Source organism: Crocodylus siamensis, chromosome 3 (genome assembly GCF_052110815.1).
Source record: "Crocodylus siamensis isolate JL-2025a chromosome 3, ASM5211081v1, whole genome shotgun sequence".
NCBI lineage: Eukaryota > Metazoa > Chordata > Crocodylia > Crocodylidae > Crocodylus > Crocodylus siamensis.
The window spans coordinates 19,419,423-19,446,411 of NC_143397.1; the positions used below are offsets into that span (position 1 = coordinate 19,419,423).

At 42.8% G+C, this 26,989-nt stretch overlaps 1 protein-coding gene across 3 annotated transcripts in view; it reads right to left on the reverse strand.

Moving 5' to 3' along the window:
- Nucleotides 1–6,901: 6,901 nt before the first annotated feature.
- FECH (ferrochelatase) overlaps nucleotides 6,902–26,989 on the reverse strand; it is a 39,800-nt gene continuing 19,712 nt past the window's right edge. For all 3 annotated transcript variants that reach the window (XM_090037849.1, XM_090037850.1, XM_090037848.1), the window contains 7 exons: nucleotides 20,181–20,315; nucleotides 19,040–19,146; nucleotides 16,817–16,915; nucleotides 14,901–15,008; nucleotides 13,652–13,816; nucleotides 13,193–13,252; nucleotides 6,902–12,817 (listed from right to left, as the gene is read on the reverse strand). In XM_090037849.1, the coding sequence (XP_089893975.1) occupies nucleotides 12,683–12,817; nucleotides 13,193–13,252; nucleotides 13,652–13,816; nucleotides 14,901–15,008; nucleotides 16,817–16,915; nucleotides 19,040–19,146; nucleotides 20,181–20,315 (809 nt within the window). In that variant the 3' untranslated portion in view covers nucleotides 6,902–12,682. The remainder of the gene's footprint in view (nucleotides 12,818–13,192; nucleotides 13,253–13,651; nucleotides 13,817–14,900; nucleotides 15,009–16,816; nucleotides 16,916–19,039; nucleotides 19,147–20,180; nucleotides 20,316–26,989) is intronic.

A 26,989-nucleotide genomic window follows, 5' to 3' on the forward strand; every position in this document is an offset into this window, starting at 1 on the left:
TCCCCAGAATGCTCCCCTGCGGACCCAGAAGTGCTTCTGATCACTTCTGGGTCTGCTGCCGAGCACACTGGGGACCCCCCGCATACTCCTGTGGGATGCTCCATCCGCCCCAACACTGCAGCATTCACAAGCCACCTGGTACCTTGAGGTGTGTAGAAAAAATATTTAAAGCTGTGTCTATGGCCGAGTCACCCAAGGGTACTGATTCGATTCGGAGAGATTAAAGGGCCTCCTGATTCAATTCCGATTCAGCCACCAAATTGGGCCAAATCTCCGCCAAATCAAATCAGGGACCAAAGCTTTGCACAGCCCTATTGGTCAGGCTCAATGACATTGACGTCACCTCATCCTTATAACATCTCTTGATGTGCATGGGTGACAGATATACCATAAAAATATGTGACATTTGCATGAAATAATTATAAATTTAAGAAGGTGTCAATAATTACCGGTTGGGGTATTTTTATTTGTCTGAGTGCATACATGGGACCCTCTAATAATTGCAGGTCTACTGCAAGGAAAATTGCTGGAAGGGCAAGAGACTGCAGGAAGACAGGGAGAACAAGCTCCTTCCTCTTTGTTCTCAGATACCCAATTAAGAAGTCATACTTACTATTTTATTTTTTTTTATTAATAACCATTCCTCTTGGGTCCCCATAAATGTTTTTGCACCAGGACCTTAGAAATTATGGGATAAAAAAAAAAATCACTTACATTTACTCTCTTATTATTTGAATCTTTTTCTAAATCACCTAAATCTGTTCACAGAGTAATGGAGTCAATAGAAAGACTCCTGTTGATTCAGTGGGCATCGGATTTGATTTTTCTGTAATCTCTGAAAACTGAAATGAACAAGCACATTTATAGGGAAAATTAAGATATAATTTATTTTGTTCTTTTCTCTTCACAGCATCAACTAAAACCTAAACTGACTAAAGGCAGTACCCGAGCATTTCCATTGACTTGAATAGAGATGGGTATTGTCACAGGGCATCATATATACAGTTTGGGTTTCAGTTTGGATTGCCTTGGGCCCTGCTTTGCTGTTAGTCTAGCACTTATAGTAGGGGGATGCGTTTTCCTGCCAGCACCATTACAGGGGTCACTGTATTAGTTCTGAGTGCAATGTTCACACCCAAAGTTACCTAAAGATCATTTCACATGGCAACAATACTCTGTTCTAAAACTCTTGGAGGAAATGCTGGCACCACTGAAGCCAATAGGCATTTTGTCCTGGAGTCTGCTAGGCGCGGACTTCTTCCCTAATCTTCCCCAGAATGAGAATATTGTATTTTCACATTGTGATATTCTGCAGGTTTTCTAATTTGATATGATCAACCAAGCCTCCACTCCTTAGCCTGTCTGCTGTTCAGAGGACCACAGTTCAATTTCCCCTTTAAATTGCATTCCTCTGTGCTGTGGTTTGATATTTTTCAAAGCTGTTCTGACACTGCATTAGGTGCACCGGCGTTGTCTGTCTGGAAATACTGTTTGGGGAAAGATTTCTATTTATAATGGCTCTTTTCAGATGCTGCAGTGTATTTGTAGCGGTTATGCTTTCAGCTCCACTAGTGTATTTCTCCTTTCTGCTGCCGTGTAAGGTTTTCCCTGCCACTGGGGAGTGTAAATGTGTCTTCACATGCATTTCTGAAAGACCCTTGGAACCTTTCCATAAATCAGTACAGGTTAATTTAGGTTCTTAGAATATTGTGGATAATGTATTTTGATGTCAAGCTAATGAGGCAGAGCCTTGACTTTCTGTTCTATGTCCTTCACAGAAGGCCTCATCCTGAGGTGCTGGGTCCTGAGAACCAGCATTCAAGTTAATAGACGTGTTCAGCATCAGTATGCATCAGGTCCATTGTACTTACTCTGGACTCAGCAACGCTTACCTCTCATACTTACTTGGTTCTCTACTGAAACGCTAACTGGCCACAAACACAGCTTTTACCCTTATTCCAGATACACTCACTCTTTCTTATGACATATTGTTCTGAGGTTTGAATCACTGCCAATGGTTCTGTATTTTTAAAAACAGTAATAGCACTAATATAGCACTTTTCTTTTTAAAGCCATTTACTTCAGTACTTAAGCTGCAATAATTTTTCTTTTGTTCTCCATTACTGGAAACAATGAAATATATCCTAGAGTTTTCAGACTTGTTCTACTCTAGACAGGTAACCATATACTGTGTGATAGAAAGAGAAAGTGAATCTATACAGAGGCATCCCATTTCTTAAACTCATTTATGAATTTATCCACAGATACATATGCCTCCACTTAAACGAGAGGAGCACTACTATTGCTAGAGATCCTATCAACTGTGTACCAGTAATGATTAGAAACTGTCCCACAGGAACAGCAAACCAGAGTTGGGATACCAAGTGGCTCTTAATTACAATGTGCACCCAACAGGTTTTCTGATCTTCCCTTATGTTATCCCACTATTCTCTGCCCCATGAATCATGTGATCTAGTCTTTAAAATCGTGCCCTTTGAAAACAATAGGAGTGACACCTTTAGTACTTTCGCCTTACTTTATGGCCTCATGATCTCTTGCCCTTTGGAGTTCAAAATGTCACATCAGGCAGCAGGCAGGCAGTTTTTGATGTAACCTCTGAACTCCAAGGGATAAAAGACTGCAAGTCTCAAAGAGACTATCCATCTCTGTACAGTCACATATAAATGCCCTTCAATCAGACCATAGAATGCAAATTAAATACTATTTCCTGGTGTTTACTAATGAATTCAAGTTTTGAGGGGAAACAAAATCAAAATTTTAAATCTGTTCTGAAATGTTTAAATCAAAATGTTTGGGGAAAAAAAAAAAAAGAGTACAGGACTTGTGCATGGGGTAGCAGAATGTCTTTAAACTTATGAATTATAAGTGGATCACTTGCATATCATGCAACAGATTTATAAGCTAACCCCTTCTAAGGTTTGGCAGAATGTACATGTCCTCCGATCACTGTATCATTTGTCTTTTTGGTTACCATACTAAACTGCTACAGATTCTTGGTTAACGGTGGATGTGTTCACAGGCATGATCCAATATAAGAATTAATACCACAATGTTGCCATAAAGGGATGTTCTGTGAAACAGATGGTATATCCAAGACAATGTAGATTTCCCCTAAATACATCATTGCCTGACACACATACTCTGCAGCCAAGGTCCAGCCAGGATAGCAAAGGTCAAATTAAATCACAAGTGCTCTTAATGCCATCCCAAGCATGCCAAAAAAAAAAAGGCAGCCAAAAGGAATAGCAAGCAGATTCCAAAGACTCGGCTTCTCTCCCAGCTCTTTGCAGGATCAGTGCTTTGGGAGGAATCTGTCTGGGGAAGGAGGTCAAAGTCCCCATGGCTGCACAGCAGTCCTGAAGACTGAAAGGCTGTAGAAGACTTTCCCATCCCTCTCCTTTCACCACTTGGTCCTGGTACCTGTACAGGGTGGCTTAAGAGCCAAGGTTCAGACTTGCTCCCTTCCTGCCATTACCAGGCGTCTATCCCACTTCTTATCATATGAACTTTTACCAAGTAGGTAGGACATTGGAAATGATGGGCAACTTAGGTTCCCAACATGAGCAACATTTCACATGTACAGATAATAGTGTTCTGGCTTGGTGTACCTTGCACACACAATACACATCTTTAATTTTCAAAAATTCCAGCTGGTCCAACAGAGGAGATGCCATCATTTTCCACAGCATCTTTTGGGCTGGCATTATGGCTACTGTGTGATTAAGTTACTCAGGAGCTGCAATTGTGCTTTGAAAGGGATGACTCAGGACAAAGATGTAACAAGGTGGGAAGTGTCCTATTTAATCATGTCTACACCCAACGCTCCAAGGAATCAAGCAGCCAAAAGTTGATCTATCCTGGTGAAGACTCCTTTTGCTGGCTGTCACTTAGGATCCAGCAGGTTGCTATTACTAGGCAGTGTTTCCTCCAGAGGCAAAAAGTGTGCACAGCCCACAACCTTCAAACCAAAAGCTTTTACCACCAATGCAGAGCCACTGTAAGGTGAACTAGGAGGCTCACCTTCTAGCTGAGCCTCCACAGCCCAGGATAAAGTAGATGAGTGTGGACTGAACCTTTTGCTTCCATGAAAGGTTAGTGGAAAGCAGGCAAGTAAGAGCTGATAATAGGACTGTGCAACGCTTCGGTCCCTGAATCAATTTGGCAGAGATTTGGCCCAATTTGGTGGCTGAATCTCCGAATCCAAATAAAATCAGGAGGCCCTTTAATCTCTCTGAATCAAATCAGAGCCCTCCGAATGGATTTGGAGAGATTTGGTGATTTGGACATAGTCACACCTTTAAACATTTTGTTTTTTTGTTTTTTGTTGTTTTTTTTTTTTTACATACCTTAAGGCGCCAGGCAGCTTGTGAGTGCTGTGATACTGGGGCGGATGAAGCGTCCCACAGAGTGCGGGGGGCTCCCCAGTGCGCTCGGCAGCAGAACCAGATGCGACTAGAAGCACTTCCAGCCACTTCTGGGTCTGCCGGGGAGCGTGCTGCCCCCCCCACCCCCCGGTTCAGCTACTGGTGCCTCCTGGGTCTGAGGACACTGAGGGTCCCCCCCAGCCAATCACCACACTGGGGAGGTGCAGGGGGGCCCCCTCCCACACACTCCCCAGTAGACCCTGAAGTGGAAAAATACCTCCGGTCCACTTCTGGGTTTGCCACCAACCACGTGGAGGACCCTCTCCCCACCCCCCACGGGATATTGCATCCACCCCACCATCACAGTGTTCACAAGGCGTGCCAGGTACCTTGAGGTACACAGGAAAAAAAAAAACCATTTAAAGCTGTCTATGGCTGAATCACTGAATCGGCATCGAATCTTCAGATTCGGATTCGGCTGAATTGGATCTGGGACTGTGATCCGAATCAATTAATTTAATCACTGTACCCGACTCAGGCCGAATCCAAATCCAAAATGAATACAGACTGTTTCCCACACCTCTAGCTAATAACACCCTAAATTACACTGAGGGTCAAACAGACTCCTTGTTACCCCAGATGACTGGAGGCATAAGAAGAGCTTAAATTCAACTTTGCAAGCTTTTCTGTGCTGGCAATAAAGAGATAAACATAGAAACTCTGTACTACTGTTTCAGAAACAGTACTGCCATCATCAGTGAGAGGGCATTGAAAACAAACTGGGCTTATTTGCTTCATAAAAATTGCCATGCATCACCAGTCAAATGTTTTTCAAATTTGAAAAACATGTTCACAACAGGAACATGAACATGGAATTTCTAAGAGGTTACTGTACAGTCAAAATCAGTTTAAGAGCATCTGCTGGTAATGGGACACCAATGCGGAGATTAGTCAGATAACACACCAAAGCGCAACAGGGTCCCCATTGGCAAAGCACTTCAGTATGCAATTAACTTCCTGCAGAAGAGCAGTTTGCTCATGTTTGAAGTTAAACACGTGCTTAAACGTGTTGCTGAATGAGGGGCTATGGAGATGCGGGGTGCGTAGGAATTCTGCCTCCCCTAACCCTGCAGACCTCCCGTACAAAGCTTACTCTGTAAAACTCCAGATTACTGCCTATATAAATCAGACATGCTCTCATTGCTCAGCTAGTGCCATACTGTTTTCTACAGTATGTTCTTTAGTGCTTTGTTCTGTCTGTTTTTTATGGGTCTCAAGTAATGGGGCTTCCATTTATTAAAAATGATAATGTAAATTACAATCCTGAATTCTGAAGAACATCTTCCAAAGTAGCCCATGTCTTTTAAAAGGTGAAAAGTCCCCCTGGAAATGCCCTTGAAACTGAACTACTACGGAGAAACAAAACAAGCGTTCTCTCCTTCCACCCAATCCAATCTCACCCCCCCAACCACACAGAGAACAGTAATGAGAGCTCACTAATGGATTGGCTTAAGTATAGAACAACATTCCATCACTGTTCTAGAAAATAATCAATCAAGCACTTAATTTTAAACATAAAAGAGTACGCTGCCTGGAGACTGTTAATAGATAACTAAATAAATTAACAATTGTAGGTGGGATTTGAAACTATGTCAAATCTGTCTCGCCAGTCTCCGAGCTTATTTTTACAAGTGGTGTCCTTGGGTTGATGCTAAATGTCACACCCCCTCAAAGCTGGAAGTCCTCCGTGATCCAGTAACTGCTTCAGAACTGGGGCGCGACTAGAGGGTATAACGCAAGCTCCAGTCATAAGTTCTATTTCTGCTTTTGTACACTGCTGTGTGACCTGACTTTGTACGGGGTACTCAGGAGGTCATGTCAAATATAGAGCAGAGGAACAAATTCATATATAAGGGGAGGAAAACACTTATTGACGACAAGAGAACAGAACTGTATACATTGATACACTGGTCATACGCAGAGTCCCAAATGAAAGTCCTGCAAGTGATTTTCTGTGGGCAGGAGGTTGTTTCTGATCTAGACACCTTGTACAATTTTTAATCCCCATGTCACGTGATGAGTGAAGATCCCAAGACCTGATTGCCAGAGCTGATAAGCATCCAGTAGAGAGAGTTATGAGGGCTCACACCTCTGTGCAAGTCAGACCTAGCACTGTCTATATTACCAAAAAGAAACTTCTCCCTAACAGAATGAACAAGTCTGGGGTTACTGATTTACCACATGGAGGTACCTGCATGTTTAATGGATGAAGGGTGAGAGAGTGACATCTAAAGTGTTTGGTGAATGCAAACCTTTATATTCTTGTGCCAATGGATGAGACCTCAGCCTACAGGAATAAAGGCAACATTATTTCCTTTTAGTGAAAACCAGTAGTACTGTAGCTAGAATAGGTGGGTCCAAAATAACTCTTATTATTCTTTCATGTTACCACCAAAAAGATAGAAGAGAACAAAAGGGATACTGAAGAACAGCATCTTCCTTCAGAGACTCAGACACACATCACAATTATTTATTCCAAAAAAAAATTTTATTTCAAATATCCATCTTAATGGTACCTGGTACATCAGATTATAGAAAGAATTAATGTTATACTAAACAGAATTTCTTGTTCAGTCTAAAAAAAAATGTCTTATACTAATATTTGCTTTAAATCCACGTTAAAAATATTTTAAAAAAATAATAAAAGAAAAGAAATTATGACCCCTTTCATGATCTGCAGTTCATGTAAAGTTCCAATATTCTGGGTGTGGTAAAGAGGGAAGTAAAATGACCTTTTGGACATACTGGGGGAAATCCTGGCTGCAATGAACTCAAAAGTCAAAAACTTCACCTTTAGAAGCAGGCCAAGCTTCCACTAGGGGTATGTGAAAAGGGCCCTATTCAATTTGGATTTGGCCCGGGGACAGGTATTTGATTAATTGATTTGGATCACTGTCTTCAATTTGGCCAAATCTGAATCTTAAGATTCGATGCCGATTCAGAGAATCAGTGATTCAGCCATAGACACAGCTTTAAATGTTTTTTCTACATGCCTCAAGGCTCCCCAGCATGCTCAGCAGCAGACCCGGAAGCAGACTAGAAGTACTTCAGGTCCACTTCTGGGTCCACCGGGAAGCATGCTGCCCGCCCTGGCTTGGCAATCAGTCGTAGGGGAATCCAAGGTGCCTGCCCAAACCCAGGAGGCACTAATCACTGAGCCAGGCGGGGAGTGGGGAGGGGGGGGCGCTCTGCTCGCTCTCTGGCAGACCCAGATGTGGTCCACTTCTGGGTCTGCTGCCGAGCACACTGGGGAGCCCCTTACACTTCTGTGGGGCACTCCATGCGCCCCAGCATCACAGCATTCACAAGCCACCTGGTACCTCAAGGTATGTAGAAAAAACATTTAAAGTTGTGTCTATATCCAAATCGCCCAATCTTTCTGAATCTCTCCAAATAGATTTGGAGGGTTCCTATTTTACTTGGAGAGATTAAAGGGTCCTCCCATTTGAACTGGATTCGGAGATTCAGCTACCAAATCAGACTGAATCTCCGCCAAATCGAATCAGGGACCAAAGCTTTGCACAGTCCTAGATTCCACCTTTTTAGGTACTGAAGAACCACTTCCCCCCACAAACACACACACTTCACTGTGGCATTACAGCACCACTTTGGAAGCCATATCCTTTTTCTAAAATACATCTGGAAATTAATAGATGTTTATAGATGTGCTCCAGGAGCTGGGGGGAGGGGGGGCACTTTAATTAGTGCCGCTCCAAGACCGGCGCTAATTCAAAGTGCCCCAAGCATTGCATGCATCAGCATTCCCACACTGAAAAATGGCAGCAGGATACTTCAAACTAAAGCCTGTTCAAGCTTTAGTGTCCCACTGTCATTTTTCAGCACTGGGATACTGATACACATGACACTGGAGCCTGTTAGAGCGTGGCAATTAGCACACTTCAGCAGACTCAATTAATCGAGTCTGCTCCAACACGCCATACTTACTGCATGCTCTTCCCTGTACATATATGAGCTCTAAGACATAAGTTGAGAGAAAATGTGTGCATGAGCAAGCACAGGGGAACCCACCCACAGGAGCAAAGTGACATGAGGCTTAAAACAACAACCTAACCCCAAGCACATTCTTACAAAACACTTTCTTTCACAAGGATATGTCCCCAAATCTTTCCTCAGGACTCAAGGGCTGTTTTTCTTTCAGTTTTTGGAGCCATGTGCTTAGATATAGCTGCTCAGCTCTTATTAATGAAACAGATGAGGTACCAAAATCTCAATATTCCATTTTTAAAGTTTATACCCATGGTCAGCTCTGTACTTCTTCCAAGGCAAAAATAAAATTACAACACTTTATAAAGTGCTATAAAGTTTCACAAATTTCACAAATGAACTATAAAGGAGTGCAACCTGTAACTAAAAATCAAACTAGATTTCACAGGCTCAAGTCTGTGGACACTATTGAACACTTTTAAACTCCGATTTCTCTTCAACCAGAGCAGAATGTTCAGACAACAACTGGCTCCAAGTGAGCGGCACCACAAACTAATAACTTGCCTCAGCTGCAAACCAAATGCAGAAAAGTTTACCAAAACAGAAGACAAGTCTCCTAATAGCAAGCCACAAAGGATACAGAACACTAGAGCAGTAAGATGAGGACAAGGCACAAATATGAGGTTCCCAGCAAACTCATTGCAACCATATTCATATTTTCTACTAAAACGTGCACTCTGATCATATTTTGGCTACAGCAGAATTCACATCATCAGCTTTTCTGCTCTCACATTTGGATTTTTAATGCCACAAAATATTGCACCATCTACAACAAAGGTCATAATGATTTTTTTAAATTAGAGTTGTAATGAATTCTCTCAAACAAAATAATGTGTTAAATAGAAGAGAGAGTGACACTATATTCTCTGTTAACTAAAATGAGGGGGAGAAAAAGGCCTACCAAATCACTGAGTCAGGATTCGTCTGCTAAAAGCTGGAAAATTAAGTGATTAGTGATTACTACACAATATGCTAATAGCAACAATACCCTAAACAGGTTTGTTAATTAGCTCACTTGTGGTTAGCCTGCATAAAAGTCAACTTTAAATACAGCCTATTACTGGGAATAATACATTAATGCCTCATAATTAGTGCTAGCTAATTCCTCACCCTTCTCCAATATGAAAATAAAAAGCCAATCATTTTTACTGCATTATGATGTTCCTATTAGTCTTCAGTTTCCAACTTGGGGTGAATATCCAGTTGTGCAGGTCACAAACAATACCCAAAAGCCAATATATTCTTCAAGACCTTTAGAAGAAAGGGGAATTGGTAGGAAAATGTTATGCATACACTGTGTTCTATTAATGAGTCGCTGTCAAAGTGAGAAGTGGCAAGAGAGACAAATCTACTCCTACTGTGTGCACTCCTTGTTCCGATTCACCAAATGTGGCCAGACTTCCCCACCTTAGGGCAGAATATTGCTGAATGACCCACCTGGGTCACTTCCATCAATTCCACCAGAAAGCAGTAACTAGCTCTTGAAGGTCTATATTCTCTCATCAGCATGATCTGTAGGTGTAAGGAAAGGGATGAAAAGGAGGACAAAAATATATAACACTAAAGACCCATGAAGCTCAGGAGGCATTAGGAGTTCAATGAACGCTCTCACTCCTGCACAGGAAAAAAAAAACAACTCTTTAACTGGGAATGAAGGAATATAAAGGCAATCAGAGCTCCTGGAGAGACAAAGCTTTGTCTGTGCAGTGCACAGACTGTGTTAAGTAATAAAAAGGCCAGTAGGCCAACATACAGAAGAAAGGAGAAGTATCACCTCAAGTCTGTCATGCTCTCTAGAGAATATGCAATAGAACCTAGGATCATTCATGTCTGGCTGATTTGCACCCTGTTCACAGTAGCTTGCTGAATTAAGGTGAACTACTCAGCTATTGGCTGCTTCCCCCCTCATCTGAGTTTCACAGTAATCTGTAATAAGAGCAGCAGTGCCTAGAGAAACCCTAAATTACATGAAACAGCTAGTTCATCTCACCAATCTTATGCAGCCAAGGTACCCATATCAGTTCAGTGGGTAAAGAATCTGACCTACAAAGCATCTGGGTTCTGCTGTACAAAATCACTGGCCGGATAGCATGGAGTGAGGTGGAGCCTAATGGCTGAAAATTAAAACTTACATAAAGAGAGTGGTTTCAGTTCCCTTGGCATCTACAGGGTTCAATCTCAGCATCTGTCTCAGCACAGGGCATTGCAGCAAGAAAGGAAGGAACAGAGGCAGAAAGCAGAAGCAGCCTCCTTTGGCACAGAGGGCCTGGCTGAGACAGACAGATGCAGCTCACCTATCCTTACACTCTAATCTGGCCTATTGGCTCAAACATAATAGCATTAGTTCTCCAGCATCCTGAACACCGACTCTTCCAAACAAAGAAAGAATAAGACAAGTTTTTGCAGAAGACCTGGGATCATCTTAAAAATCCTAAAGAAAATCCTAAAAATCCCCTGGAGATCAGAAGCACAAACCTCATAACTACCTCAGCAAATGAAACTCACTGCCCCTTCCCCTCCACGCCTTATGATGAGATGATTTATCAATTTAAGGAACATCTGCCTGGGTTAGAACAAATTGCAAGAGGCCTGCAGCATCTCAATGCTAATTACTCAGTGTAAACATTTGGAAGCTGACCGCTCAGACCAATGCCTCTCCCCCACCAAATGCACTTCATCCTGCTCTGGAATGAAAGGGTTTCACAACAAAGGAGATACTAATCCAGGCTCTGCAAGAACTCTGCTCTGAACCTATTTCAAGCCCCAAATGAGAAATGCTGTGCTGGTCAGCAGCTGAGACATTAAGTTCCTTTCCATTCAGAGACAGTTTGTCTCCAGACCTGGTGCCAGAGTTAAAAGGCCATTACTTTAAATTTCCAGAGGTTCTGTAGAATAAACCTAGGACTTGATTCCACATTTCTGGTGTACCCAAATGCCCACTGCTAATAGCTTAGAGAGTTAGCCAAAAGTGGTTATGAGACCCAACAATGGCCCAGGGGATACACCATGCCCTATTTCATTTCTGGCTAGGGAATTTATGAGCCCTATTTCATTTCTGGCTGCTGCAAGTATGAAGGACAGGCGGCTCCCCCTTCCCAGTCAACCACCACAATGTAAATTTCTCCTAATACATCATTTGGGTTTTAAACTGATGACATGAATTAAACTGGATCAATTGCACCTATGCAGCTCCAGAGAGATTCCCACAAAAACCACAACGTTGCGACACGGCAGAAAGCACACAGCAGATCTATAAACCCTCCGACAAGGAGTCGCCTCAACTTTCTGAATTTGCTTGACACAACAGATAAAAAGCCCTTTTGGGAAAAAAACCCAGCCCCCCAGCCAAAAAAAAATTTTTTTTTAAATCATCTCCCTCCATGCATCTGTTCATCTTCAAACCCAGAAAATCCTTACGGCCAGCCACAGCGCCAGCTGTTGGAGGAAATGGGGGTTACATAACTCTATTAAGCTGCAAATGCTCCAAAAAAATAGCCCAGTTCTGAGTTTTTTTCATTTTTTGCTTTCCTTAGGCAGTTTCCTGCAGAGAATGAGAAAGTTTCGAGAAAATGTAAACAATTTTGCCCCCAAGCGAGTCTGGGCTTCAGCAGATCCTCTTCTTCTGGGAAAACCATACACATCATTTATGTTGTTAAAAGGTACGTGGTATTTTAAAAAGAATCAGAAGTCACTTGATCGTCAAAACCCATCTGAAAATGTCCGTCTAAGAACAGATGACTGGCAATGGTGTTAACAATAATGCATTGGAAGCAAAAAAAAAATTATACCACCTAGAAGGCTGAAGTCAATGTATTCATAAGTGCATAAAGAAGTCCCTGCAAAGAGACTTAGATGCCAATTTGTATCCAAGGTTTGCTAGTTTCAGTGCTTTACTTTTGGGCTCATGCTATGAAATGTTGAGCCCCACCAACACTTACAAAGCTGAAAGAAGCTGAGGTCTCAGCATCTCACAGGATCAAGCCCTTTTCTCCTTCCCTTTCATCCATACCTCTCATATTAAAAAAATATTCCAGTTCAAACTATCCTCTGTTACAGGAGTCCAACACTATTGAAACCAATGGGCTGGAGCAGTGTAGCAGAAAGAACAGTTTGGTCTGTATGCATTATTTCTGCTGTCTGCAGTGCTGCACTGTTGGTGATGTTCCTGCATAATCCAAAATTATTATTACATGAGCCATGGTCCAAACAGTCTGTGGGGTGGGGACTGTGTATCATAGCTGTTGATTCGTGAAGAAGACTTTTGTCTCCCCGCAGACAGGATTTACACAAAATGGACAACAGAGGGTTAATTGCTTGGAGCATATTTCATTCGACTGGATATGTGAATAGACCAAGTCTGCGAGTGCCTAAAAAAAAGAGAGAGAATATTAAAAAGCAAAAAAGAATGAGCTGGTTGCAAAAGGAAAAAAAAGAAAAAGAACTTCCTTCTCCCTGCCCACAAACCCACAACGTATTACCAAACGAACTTATTAGCCAGACAAAAAGCTATACTGTGAAAATGGTTTTTAAGCACTATTCGAATGCAATTTCATCAAAGCAAAAATTAAGATTAGTTAAAAGTGACAAAGAAAAGTAGTTATCCTCTGCAGACTATAAGATGTAAGAATTCCATGTCTATTTTCAAAGTTAACAGCATGGTAGGAAACATATAATCTTCTGAAGCTTTCCAGAGGATCACTCTGTAATAACAATAGTAATAACAATCAGAACAATCTGAATACCTTGGAAAACAATGGATTTCCATTAAGGGACTCAGCTCTTCTAATGTTCTCAACTCCACACTGTATCAAAACAAAGGAAGAAAAAGAAAATAACATTAGATAGGAAAAAAATTCTGCAGTTCTCAGAGATATCACTTTTATATATAAAACTTAGAAGCTGCCCCTAAAATGAATCTATTGACTCAATAACTTTTTTGTACATTTTGAATCCTAGTTTACAGATGACGATATTAACCATTTACCTTGAAAAGTTAAAATATAAAACGGTCGAATTGTATTTCAGTAAAGTAATACTGAGTCGATGTTACTTTTTTTTAAAACCAGTTCAGATTAAGTCTTGATCCACACCAAAAGAAAACTGGGCCAAAACCACTGAAGTGTAAAAACAGAGCTAGAGAGAACAAAATGAATTGGGGAGCAAATCTGCCCAAGAAGTTATAAGCACTGTCATGAGCTTACCTCATTAGCTACACCTTGTGCATATTCAATATCCAGTTCATAGAGTGTTTCAATATGGTCACTAGTAAATGCTATTGGAACCAACAAAATATTCTTCTTTCCCCTTTCACAGAGTCCTTTAATAGCTTCATCTGTTGGTGGACCAAGCCACGGCATCGGTCCTACCTATAAAAAAAAAAGGGAGGGGGAAAAAACCCCTCAGAATTTGATCAAACTCATTTCTACACAAAGACATTCTTACCTTAAACTAGACTGCAAGGGCATAATTTTAATTAATCAAATTAATCCATTCCTTGTTTTTTATAACAATATTTCCCCCAATCCAACTCCTATATTTTTATGAAGATTGCAAGTCCCTCTATTCTAGCTCCAACCCTCCATTTTGACAAGGAGGCTGTATTTACCCAAAGTAAGCCACACGTGCAAGTCAGGCTGGATTTTATTGTTTTTATTTTAACTGGGGCCATTTCTCTCAGGGAAGGGAGGTTTGGTTATAAAACAAGTTTATTTTGTTTTCAGTTCTACTAAAAGGCTGCAGCTTTGCACAGAAGTAACCTGCCTTTGAAGGATTTGACCAATTCTCAGAGTAAGTTGTAGCATCCCTTTAAATCCAAGCAATATCTGATACTGTGTCACCATAATAAACTGACTTGCTGCTTCCTGGCTTTAAAACAAACCTGTGCCTCCCTAAAAGATAACTGATTTGAAAAACATAAGTAAAATGCCGCTACATAATTCTGATGAGGATTAAAGTTCCTTGATATCAGACAGAGTTTGCAGCAGTCACGTATTCAGGAAAACAACAACTTGCTTTGCACTACCTACTCAAAAAATGAAGCTTGCATGGATTAGCCCCTAGCACTAACAGTGCATATTATTATATAAGCTACCTTGGACAGAAATTTGAGCAAGCATCACATAATTGTTTCTACCTCCTGATAAGAAAAATATCCACCACCTGATGATATTATTATTATTACTACTACTACTACTACTACTATGTGCTGAAGTATCTGGATCTATGCTAAAAATCTATGGAGATAATGCATTAATACTTGTGAACAACATGAGCTTTAAGTGGCTCTGGAATAGTTACAAAAGACAAAGGCCCCAAAAGTGACAAACTATAGTAACAGAGATGGTTCTTGAAAGCAAGAGAAACAGGATGAGACTTGCAAAGTTTTGGGAAAAACACCCTCCTAAATATTGATGACTAAGGGCTAGGTGGTATTGTAATCTGATAACTTACTTTGGACTGCCAAACAAGCCTGTACGGGTTGGAATAGTTCAGCTTCTCCATGACTCTTTGGACAGTAGCTCCCACCTCTTGAGGGTATGGATCACCGCGGTTCACAACCTGCAACACAGAAATATCAACCCTTCATTCTTTGAGTGAAAGTTCCCTCTTTCTAATGCACAAGGTACCTCTGAAAATTGGTTTAAAAATATTAGTTCAAAGAAACAAAATGTGTTCAGAAGATAAAGGTCATATAATCCTAGAGGTGCAGTACATAGAAAACATTGCATACACCTCGAAGAACACAACTCTGAATTATCCAGTGCAATTTCAAAATTACAATGAAAGAGAATAGCTTTAATTGGCTACTGTACAGAATACTTCTCCCCTAGTGATCTGATGCATATTTTTCAAGCTGCCAAAGTCACAAGTTGTTCTCTTTCAGTTAGTTAAGTATCTAATTGGTATTTGCACATTTCACACAGTGCACATATATAGTTACTTCCCAGAGGATCTCATGGCATATTATGTATAAAAAATCTGTATAAATTATGTATAAAAATATGCTTTGAGATTGATAATTAAGTTCTATCATCTATAAAATAAAGGCACAGAGAATATGCATGGCTTGCCACTATCACCAGGATTTCTATCTTAGTCCCATCAGTGCCCAGTGACCTCATGGATAGCCAACAGGATGAGGGTTGCCAATCCTTAATGGTCTAGGTAAAAATCAAGTAGAATCCTCTTGCTTTTGTTTCCCTTGGTCATTCTGCAAAGAATATGTAGGAGAATCAGGGCTGGGAGTCAGGACTCCTGCGTTCTATCCCAGGCCCAGCACTGAACAAGTGTGACCTTAAAGAAATCATTTCACCGCTCTGTACCAGTGCTTTCTTTTGTCTGTCCCAGCTGTTTATGCTGCAAGCTCTTGCAGGAAGAAACTGTTTCTCACTAAAAGTTTATTCAGTGCATGGCACAAAGGATGCCAGATTTCTCTTGGGCCTCTAGACACTACCCCTAATATAAATAATTTCTCCCATGTCCCAAATTGTCTTTTGCTGTTAACCACTAGATGGCAGCATATTCCTACGAACTTGATTTCTAGGGCTAGGAAACAGCAGAAGAAATACCCACAGATTACACCCTATTACACTTTAGCTCTGACACCCACCAGGATGGCTTTAGAATAGTGAATGCAGTTTAAACCCCACCCCCTACTTGTGACAGCTTCCCCTTACTTGAAGTGACAACAAAGTCCCAACACTATTTAGTTTTGTTAGACAAGACTTTAGTTTCTTCACTACCATGTGGTTGATGCATACAATATGAAGTCAGACAAGGGTCTTTGGGTAAATCTGACATCTTTTATTATATCAACTCAAATAGTTGGAAAAATTCTTCTTAGCAAGCTGTTGGGTACAAATACCCTTTGTCAGGCTGAGGAAGTGAGCAAGCGGAAGGACTCCTGGTGGCAAAGGACAGGGGTTGGGGGTGGGGTTTCTGGTCACAAGATGGCAACCAGGGTGCAGGGACCTGTCAAGGGGCAGGGCTACCCATGTGGCCCTTGACAGCTTGCCAAAACTCAGTAAGCAGCCCTCCAGCGCCCCCAGCCCGCCCGACCAGCCGAAATAATTGCCCGCCCCGGTCTAAAAGTTTAAAACCATCGCTCTAAAGAAGAGTAATTTTTTCTGAAAGATGAGAAAATACACTTTCCTTTCTCCCCACCCACCCCCAGATATCACCATTTCAAAGCACTGAACATATAAGTGGGTTCTGTGTCATGGCAAGTAAGTGTGTGTAGCAGTACACGGCTCGTTTACAAGTGCCACACTACTCTAATCTCTCAGCTGTGTTGGCAATATAGTCCATCAGACCCATAGGGTGATCCTGAAGATTAACATCATTAGCTGCAACTCCATGTTACTTACAGACATTGGAAGTGAGTGAGCTGAGAAAAGGATCACAACTTCTTTCCTTTTCTCTGGTGGGAACAGATCCAGTTCTTTCTGTATGTGGTCTGCAAAGCACTGTTAAGAAAAAAGAAAGACTGACGATACACAACAGTCTGCTGAAAGACACCAGTCTGTTGAAGGGAACATACATAAATTGCCTGGGGCCCAGCTTCTTTGCTCTAGGCCATCATATAAACTTCTAATGATACAGCAAAATATTCTCTTTTTAGTAGACAGCCTAAGTAGGGGTTTGAGCAACAGTGTTTAAAGTAAAATACTCACTGAATAATGAACAATAGCATCTAATCCAAAACCCAAGTCAGTGCAAAGCCTCTGGATGAACTCTGCATCAGCTCCCTAGTATTTCAGTTATGTAGACAAATCGAATATAATACAGCAAACTGATAGATCTTTCCCCAAATACCATCAGCCAAGCTGCTGACAGAGAGAGTGTTGAATAAAGAGAAAGTGTACCCTAGTGGGTGACAAACCGGGAATCGGATGAACCAATACGGAGAGCACATTCCAGAGACAAGCACCCGTCCTTCAGAATGCTCAGCTCCCCGAGCTGTTTATCCAGTCTCAAAGTGAGAGAAGATGTCATGGGATGACAAATGAGTTCAGTTAAATAAGGCCTGAAAAAAAGTTCTTGTTCTCCCATGAAAGATAAAAGTAACAAGTTCTGGCCTCAGATTCATACCAATGACTGAAAAAGCCTGGTGTTACACAGACATGGCTGGATAGTAAGGAACTACAAAGAATGGAAAAGATGCCGTCTCAATGGCTTGTGCATAGTGATATGGTAGCAAAATCAGCTTGTCATGCTGGACACTGATCCCTTTGACATGCATTACAGTAAAAAGGGTGAAAACTTAAAAAAAAAAACCCAACCCCGCCTTTAATTCCTGTTCTAAGGGTAGAGTCAGACACTGATCCAGCACTTCACTGAGTCTCCCATGGTATTGGAGAAACACAAGTTGGTTGGCTTACAAAAAATGTACACATACACATACAGTCGTTCTAATGGAGAGCACCATTCATGAACTCCACTAAGGTACTTCAGTGGATGAAAGGACAGCTCCAAAGGGTGAGACCTCCCAATCTGACATACAGACAACTATCATGAGGAGTCCTTGGCTCTGCAGACTGTTTCCTCTCTGTTTCCCCTCAATCATACCCTGGACAGGAGCAAGAAAAGAAAACAACCCAAAACTAAAACTAAACACACCAAAAAACAAATATGAAAACAAGCTCAAAGGCAAAAGAGGAAGAAAAGTTCCTGCTCCACTTCCTCAAAGTCCTCCAATGTCTCTCATCTGAAAAGGGGGCATCCTCCAAAAAAGACAATACAAAATGCCTCTAACATTAAGCAGTTCTGTTGCAACTGTTTTTGCGGCCAGGTACCCACCTTTCAAAGGCATTCCACTTCTTTAAAGCTAAAAATGTCTCCTTCCACAGTCAAATTCTCCAACGTTCTCAAAACTATCCTAATGTTGCTATCATGGACGTCAATAGGAAAGGCCAATATCCCTGAATTCCAGCTACACTGCCTGCCTCCTGTTATTTAGACATGGCATATCAGAAACTTCAGTATTGTGAACCACAATCAAAATGAAATATTCCTTTTCTTCTAAAATATTTTTTAAAAACAAATCTAAATCTGGACATAAGGCAGTGTCCATCTAACATACATTCAGCATATTCTAAAGCTAAGCAGCTTGCATTTTATTAGAAATTGAGACTTGATGAAAAACATTTTTTTTCATATTTCACTTCTGCACTTCTTACTGGAAATGTATCATGCCTTAAAGGAACAATATATATCCAGAAAGAAAAAACTACTTGGCATACGTATTTTCTTTATTGGAACACATATTCATTCAAGCTGGCAAAGCAAAGAAATTGCTTGAAATTCTATGTTCCTGTATTCATCCAATTCAAGTAGTCGAGCATCCAGCTGTTTGAAATGTACACAGACACACACACGCATGTAAATGTGTAAATGTTATACAACAATCGTTTGACACTGTTGTCCAGCCAGACTGTGCTAGCAAAATCCTTGAATTCTGGCAGCAATCTTAAAATGAACCAAAATGACAAGGGATGATGCCACAGCTGTCTCTGAATGGATCCATGTTCAATCTCTCCAAGCAAAGGATTTAACCGATGGCAAGCAATAATTTGCATGCAAATGCATACCTGAATGAGAAGGGGATGTGTAGGCCACCTGTCAATAATGCTCCATTTCATCTTTGGCTTCTCCCCCTTTTTATTATAGTACTGATAAATAGCATTTAAGCTGCTTCCTGAAACACAAAGATTTCAGACATTAGCAAGAACTTTTCAGCTGTAGGTTCAGCCAAAATATGAAAGAATATAAAACACTACAGACACAAATACTTTGATGGCCATTTCAACATGCTAAATGACTGCATATTCACACAGTTATTAAGAGATCAGTCATTCATGCTATGAAAACTCAAGATACCCAGAGAAATGTTTTTAAGGAGGCATGAACCTTTGGTATAAATGAAAACGTACACAAGTGTTCCATAGTACTCTCACCTGTGATAGGGGCAGGTAGTGGCTGAGAATATCTGCCTTGTGTTTGTATTTGCAATGGGTCTAGGGCAGAGGTACCCAACATATAGCCACATCAAGCATACAGTTAACTCTTTATTAAACTAATTCATGCCTATTCCACAAGCATCAAAAAACAAAAAAATACAACAGCAAGTCCCACATCCATGCTGCAGCATTTTGTTAATCTGTACCTGTTCCTACACATAAAGTCCAGTTTCCCAGCATTAAAGGCTCACACCCAACTAGCATGGATCCTACTAATGGCAGTCCTCCACTGACAAATGTCCCTTGCAAGTGGCCGTCCCTCCACGCCCTCCAAAAAATGCCTGAGTTATGACCCCTGGTTGTTAGAGCTGGAGACTTAGTCAAAACCTTTGGGTTCCACTTCTGGCTGTGCCATTTGCTTGACATGACATTGGCGAGCTGTACTTCAGTCTACCTATCTGTAAAACTGCTTAATCTCTCAATAGAGGGCTGTGAGATATGGAGGCCTAATGATGAGTTTAGATTTCCCTCCTACTAGAAATCCTCAGGCAACTTTTTGTACTTAATAACATCTTCCGGGTTTTCCATGTTCTACTGGGAATACTAAATGTTAAGACCTAAAACAATCCAACCAAAAGGCTTGTTCTAAGAGAAAGAAAGGCTGAGTCCTCATCCACAGCTGAGTGCTTTTACAGGACTCTTGTGATTGGTCTCTCAAGTCGTGGTTATTTACAATCTGCTTATTACCTTCTCCTTCTGCATACCCACTCACCTGTGGTAGAACAGCTGTACTGTGGGTACTGTGTGAAAGCAATAGCCCTTTCAACTCCATCTTTTTCCATCTCTTCAATTGCTTCTTCTGTCAGAGGATGGACATATCGAAAACCGATATAGTATTTATGAGGTGCTATCCATGGAGGAGAGACAAGGAGAAACAGCAGCTGATCATTTCATCTGCAAACACTCCGATTTGAAAATCACTTTCCAATGGGCTGCAGTCAGAGCTCGTGAAATTTTCAGTAAGCAATTGCACCACCCCCTCCTTCACATCAGCCAAAGCTCAAACTACAACATTACAAGCCTTTGAGTGCATTCTCCTATCACCACTAATGAAGGGGGGTATAAAACAAGAGACTTATATTGTTGGCATGCTATTCTGGCTCCGTCCCTCAACTGCTGTTACATAAACTAGGTACTTTGATCAAGTGATTGATCTTGCTTGCCTATTAGCAGAAAGCAGGCCAGAGTTAGCAGAATTTAAAAACTGATTTATTGCATCAGTCTGTTGGGGATGTCGCCTTTTCTGCTCTCCTTTTCTTTAACTCTGAACTGCTTTTGGAAACATAACACTTCAGAAACTCTAGTTTAACCTGGTCTACCCTAAGAAGGTTTTAAGCCAGGATAAGTATGTTGCTAATAGGTATGATTTTTCCTGATGCAATTATGCTGATAAATTCTCAAATGTCCACACTGTTATAGCAGTATAGTTCATTTCACTCTCCAGGATCAGGATAAGCTGTACCAAGACTTTCTGCTGTTGTGTATGGACACACTAGTAAAAGAAAGCAGTTTTGTTACATGTTTTGGGGTAACAAAATTGATATACATCAAAATCTATGGATGACACCTTTCAGAGGCATCATTCTAAAAGTGCTCAGACCCCTTGAAGGCAATTCAAGTTATGGACTCAAAAAAAAAAATCATCATTAATCATGTTTGTACAGGTCAGGTTGTTAGAAATGGAGTATTGTTAGAAATGCACAGCTTGCATCTCGCACCTGATAAGAAAGAAACACTGCCAAGGACTTTTTTCCTTGGCCAGCCTTGCCACAGGAGAGGAGATTAGTGTTGGGGACGGCAGAGCACATTGCAACAGCCAGGGTAGAAGCGGGGGGAGCTGCTGGTCATACCTTGCATGATACCTGCCCTGTTGAGGAACCGAGATGGGATAATCATACTGCAGAAGGAAGAGAGCTGAGTGCACGGTATCTGGGGATTATAGTGGAAGCAATGGGGAAGGCAGTGCCTCGGGTTACTAATCTGTCTAAATTGTATGAAGTGAGACAGGGAAGAGAAGAGGATCCCTCAGCTTTCCTCAGGAGGCTGTATGAGGCGTTCCGCAGGTTTTCGGACCTAGATCCAGAAGCCCCAGATAATCAACGCATGGTAAATCTTATGTTTATTGGTCAATCCGCTGCTGATATTTGTAAGAAGTTACAGAAAACTGAGGGAGGTGCTGGGAAACCGATTTCAGAGCTGGTGGAAATTACATATAAGGTATATGGGAATCGTGAGCATATGCAGGAGCGCAAGGAGGATAAAAAGGCTCAACGACAGATGGCAGCGCTGGCAGCTGCTATAACTGGAGGTAACCCTGGAAAGGCTGGGATGCAGAAAGGGAAAGGAGAAAGAGTGGGAGCAGACGTTTGTGCTTACTGCAGGGAGAAAGGACGCTGGAAGAGGGAATGCCCAAACTTAAAGGAGAAGAGAAAGGGTGAACCAAGAGGTCACCTCATGCGGGCAGAGGAAAAGGGTGAGGACACAGAATGAAGGGGACGGGGATCTAAGACCACTACCCTTCGGGTTGGAGCCCGAGAAGATCCCATGGTAACCATTAGGGTTGGTGGCAAAAACTTTGAAGCCTTGGTGGATACTGGGGCTACATTTTCAATGATTCCAGAAAAACCCCCCTGTGCAGGAACTAGTGAACAGCATGTACTTGTGGAAGGGATTGAGGGAACACAATCCCGACTCCCTGTTTGTAAACCACTCCTCACCAAAGTGGGGGACCATTTGCTTGAGCACTCCTTTGTATATTCTCCAAGTTGCCCGGTTCCCCTACTTGGGCAGGACCTACTCACAAAATTGCAAGCTGAGATATTTTTCAGAGACGATCAGATGGTGGTCCAGCTACCTGTCAAGCAGAGCTCGAACTATCAGATGGCTCTCCTGGAGGACCGACGCCCTGTAGTAAGTTCGGAAGATCACATGACTGGAGTAGACCCCTCAGTATGGGCTGATGGAACCCCTGCACGAGCTAAGTCGGTCTCCCCGGTAAGGATCATACTCAAGGATGGGGAGGGGCCCGTTCGGGTAAAGCAGTATCCACTCAGCCGAGCGGCCAGAGCTGGACTCAAGCCATTAATAGAGAAATACAAGAAGTGCGGATGGCTAGTGGAAGGGTCCTCACCATATAATACCCCCATTCTTGGAGTGCCGAAGGCAGATGAGGTCTCATACAGACTGGTCCAAGACCTGCGAGCAGTAAATAAGAAGGTCCTTTCAGACCATCCTGTAGTCCCGAACCCACACACGATTTTGACACAAGTACCGGGGGAAGCTGAAATATTTTCAGTGCTAGATTTGAAAGATGCCTTCTCCTCCATTCCCCTTCACCGAGAGAGTCAAAAGTTGTTTGCTTTTGAATGGGAGGATCCAGATACTTTCCATAAAGCCCAACTCATGTGGACAGTTCTCCCACAAGGATTCATAGCAGCCCCCCATATTTTCGGACTTGCCCTTCAGAAGGACTTGGAGGAGTGGAAGGGATCACACCCTGCAGTGACTCTCCTCCAGTATGTGGATGACCTGCTAGTTGCAAGCCCAAACTTGCAACTCTGCGAGAAAGCCACCAGGTCACTGCTAAACACTCTAGGGGAAAAAGGATATAAAGTCTCTAGAGAGAAAGCCCAAATATGTCAGTCTCAAGTTACATTTTTGGGATATAAGCTCTCAAAAGGAGTCAGAGCCCTGAGTGCAGATCGCATACAGGCAATCCAAGGTCTAACCTCACCTAAGTCACCCAAGGAGCTGCGGGCATTCCTAGGGCTAACTGGGTTCTGTCGACTATGGATACCAGATTATGGTGGGAAGGCTAGACCACTGTATGACTCACTGACTAAGGAGAGTCTCACTAAATGGAAATGGAATAAAGAAATGCAGCATGCCTTTGATCTGCTTAAGGCAGCATTAACCCAGCCCCCTGCCCTGGCCATCCCAAATAGTAAAAAGCCATATCGACTGTATGTTCATGAGAATCGAGGGGTCGCATCAGGGGTGCTGACACAGCCATCAGGCCCAACCTGGAGACTCGTGGGATATTACTCAAAGGTTCTAGATCCGGTTGCACTCGGGTGGCCAGCCTGTCTTCGGGCTGTGGCAGCCACAGCAGTGGTTGTTGAAGAAGCCCAGAAGATAGTCATGGGTGCGGATTTGGAAATACACACCCCACATGGAGTTCTCCAGATTCTAGGGACTGAGGGAGGAAAGTTTCTCAACCCCTCCAGACAATCACAGTATGAGATATTTTTGCTCTCTAATCCAGGACTTACTTTCAAACATACTACAGCCTTGAACCCTGCAACCTTGCTGCCGGAGCCAGGGAAACCGACGCATGACTGCCTTGAGGTCCTGAATCAAACCACACAGGTGCGGCCTGATCTTGCTGAGGACCCAACTGAAGACCCAGATGCTGAATACTTCGTAGACGGCTCCAGCTCTGTCATCGATGGAAAAAGACGAACAGGATGTGCAGTGGTAACCTTGGATAAGGTAGTATGGAGGGAGTCATTGCCGAGCTCATGGTCGGCACAGGCCGTGGAACTCACTGCGCTCACCCGAGCATTACAGCTGGGGACAGGCCAGCGGGTTAATGTATACACTGATTCTCGCTATGCTTTTTCTACGGTCCATGTGCACGGACTATTGTGGAAAGAAAGAGGTTTCATTACGGCTTCTGGGAATAAAATTGCTAACGGCCCCCAGATTATCAAGCTACTAGAGGCACTCCACCAGCCTAAAGAGGTAGCAGTCATTCATGTGCGGGCCCATGGGAAAGCTGCTGAGGAAAAGCATAAGCTTGGAAATGCAAAGGCTGATGCGGCAGCAAAGGAAGCCGCATTTATTGGTGGAGAAGCAGAGGAAGTATCCAGGCAGGCCTTGTCCCATGCCATATGGCCATACGTCCGGGATTTAGTCCCGCAGTATTCCCCTGAAGAAGATAAATTTGCACAGAAAGCTTGTGCAAAAAAGAACTCCCAGGGGTAGTGGATAGTACCGGGAGGAAAGGTCATGACACCCAGGCCACTGCTTCGGGAAGTGCTGCAACAGCTCCATGCAAGAACCCATATGGGAGGCTTGGCTATGGGTGATCTAGTGATCCGCCAAGCAGTAGCCCCAGGGTTATATGTAGAAGCTCAGCATATTGCTACCAGGTGCATCACATGCCAGAAAGTAAACCCTTGAAGGAAACCCCCTGTGCCAATGGGAGGTAGACCCTGGGCAGCGTACCCTGGACAAGCATGGCAGATTGATTTTGCCGAGCTCCCACGGTCCGGACGTCATGGGTTTTTACTTGTCATGGTAGACCAGCTCCCTGGTTGGGTCGAGGCATGGCCCACCAGGACTGCCACTGCGGCTACAGTAGTGAAGTATTTGTTGCAGGAGATCATTCCCTGGTATTCTCTGCCTGAATCCATCGAGTCGGATCAAGGACAACACTTTGTGGGAAAGGTAGTTCAAGAAGTCGCACAAGCTCTCAAGATCACTTGGAAACTACACACACCATGGAGACCACAGAGTTCAGGACAAGTGGAACGCATGAATAGGACCTTAAAGACTCCACTCACCAAAATCTGTATTGAAGCACGCCTTAAGTGGCCTCAAGCATTGCTGCTAGCTGTTACTTGCATTCGAAACACTCCCCGACGGGGCATTAAATTAACCCCATATGAAATTATGTTTGGCAAGCCCCCTCGAGTCTTACCCCCTGGGATGCGAGAAAATGTAACTTTTGAATTAGGTAATAGCAAGCTTCATATGTACGTTATTGCTTTGCAGTCTGTCTTGTCTTCTCTTCACAGGTATGCAGCCTCCTTTCAGCGTCTGCCTTTAGACATACCGGTGCATGACTTCTGCCTGGGAGACTGGGTCTTGGTGCAACGGTGGAAAAAGGAACCTTTGACTGAGAGGTGGAGTGGCCCTTTCCAGGTACTTCTAACAACCCACACCGCTGTAAAGATTGCGGGCCATGACCGTTGGATACACCATACCCGTGTGAAACGACATCCACGAGCGTCAGAGGACACCAACTCCCAGGACGAACTCACTCCGGAAGCTGAGTCGTCCTCGGAACAAGAAGCCAGCAAGCGGAGCTGTGAACCCACTGGCGATCTCCAAGTGCGCCTGAGATGGCTTAATCAAAGTTCAGAAAATTAGACAAGAAAGTAAAAAGAAAAAGTTTAGGCTGTATTTGATCTCAAGAAAGGGAGAATATGGTGGGAATCTTAATATGCTTTGTTGTTATCTATGTAGTAAGAGAAGCAGGATTGAACAGCCCTAGCCGCCAGCCTATATCCCCGCTTCCCCCAATTGCTCCCCCAGGGACAAATTTGTATGTTGACATGATGGAAAGAATTGCAGGTACCTTCAATCTCACCAACTGCTGGGCCTGTGGGGGACTCCGAGAGGCCGGAGAACAGTGGCCTTGGAGGGCTTTTCCTTTGGCCCCAAAACGGTTGGTAAGTGATAAGGCGGATGTTAAGAGTACTGGTCAAGAATGGGATGAGAACCGCAGCTGGGATCTTTCCCAAGTGGCATTAGGAGAGTACTGTATTAGCAATAATGGTACAGGGAGGAGTTTGGGACATAGCCAGTGTACATGAACATTGAAATGGGTCCGAACATGCACTACCTGTTATGCCCTTAATTGCAGCAAGTATGCAGGTCAATGGAATTCTACTGCTGTTAAGCTCCCAAACTCCATGTGGATGAAATGTAACCCATCCACTCCACAATCATCCCCACATGATGAAGATACCTGCTTCAAAAAGGTCAGAAGGGCAAGAGTATCACGTTTCAATCCTAACATTACAAAATGTCAGGCATATAATGAGACCCGAAGTGAACAATTTATCCCTTACTTCTATAATTGGCAATGGGCGCACCCAAATGGCACGATGGCGTGGTTTAATAGATATTGGAGTGCCTCAAATGACACAAATGAAATAACCGAGTGCGAGTATAGGGATAAAGATGGCGTATGGAGATGTCAGCTTAAACCGAGTGACCATTACACCGGCCCTTTAGGGCATAGGGACAACAAATACTATCCCCCTCTTTTCTGGTGGAACCGTGACCCCGTGGCCTTGGGAGGGGAGAACAGGGCCTTAAAAGGACATTATTGGATTTGCGGAAGGCGAACCCACAAAGGTGGACAGGAACCTGCTATATTGGGGTAATTGTACCAGCTTTCTTTTTGCTACCATCTGAGGTTGGAAATAAGTTGGGAGTCTCTTTGTATGATGACTGGAAAAGGACCAAGAGAAGTATTGATGTAAGTTTGACACGGGGTGGCTCCCAAAAGTGGAAGGAGGATGAGTGGCCCCCTCAAAGGATTATTGAGTATTATGGACCAGCTACATGGGCTAATGATGGGAGTTGGGGATACCGGACACCAATATACATGCTAAATAGAATCATCAGGTTGCAGGCAGTTTTGGAAATAATTACTAACCAAACTGCACTGCTCGAGTTACTGGCCCAACAGAGTTCTCAGATGAGAGAAGCCATATACCAAAATCG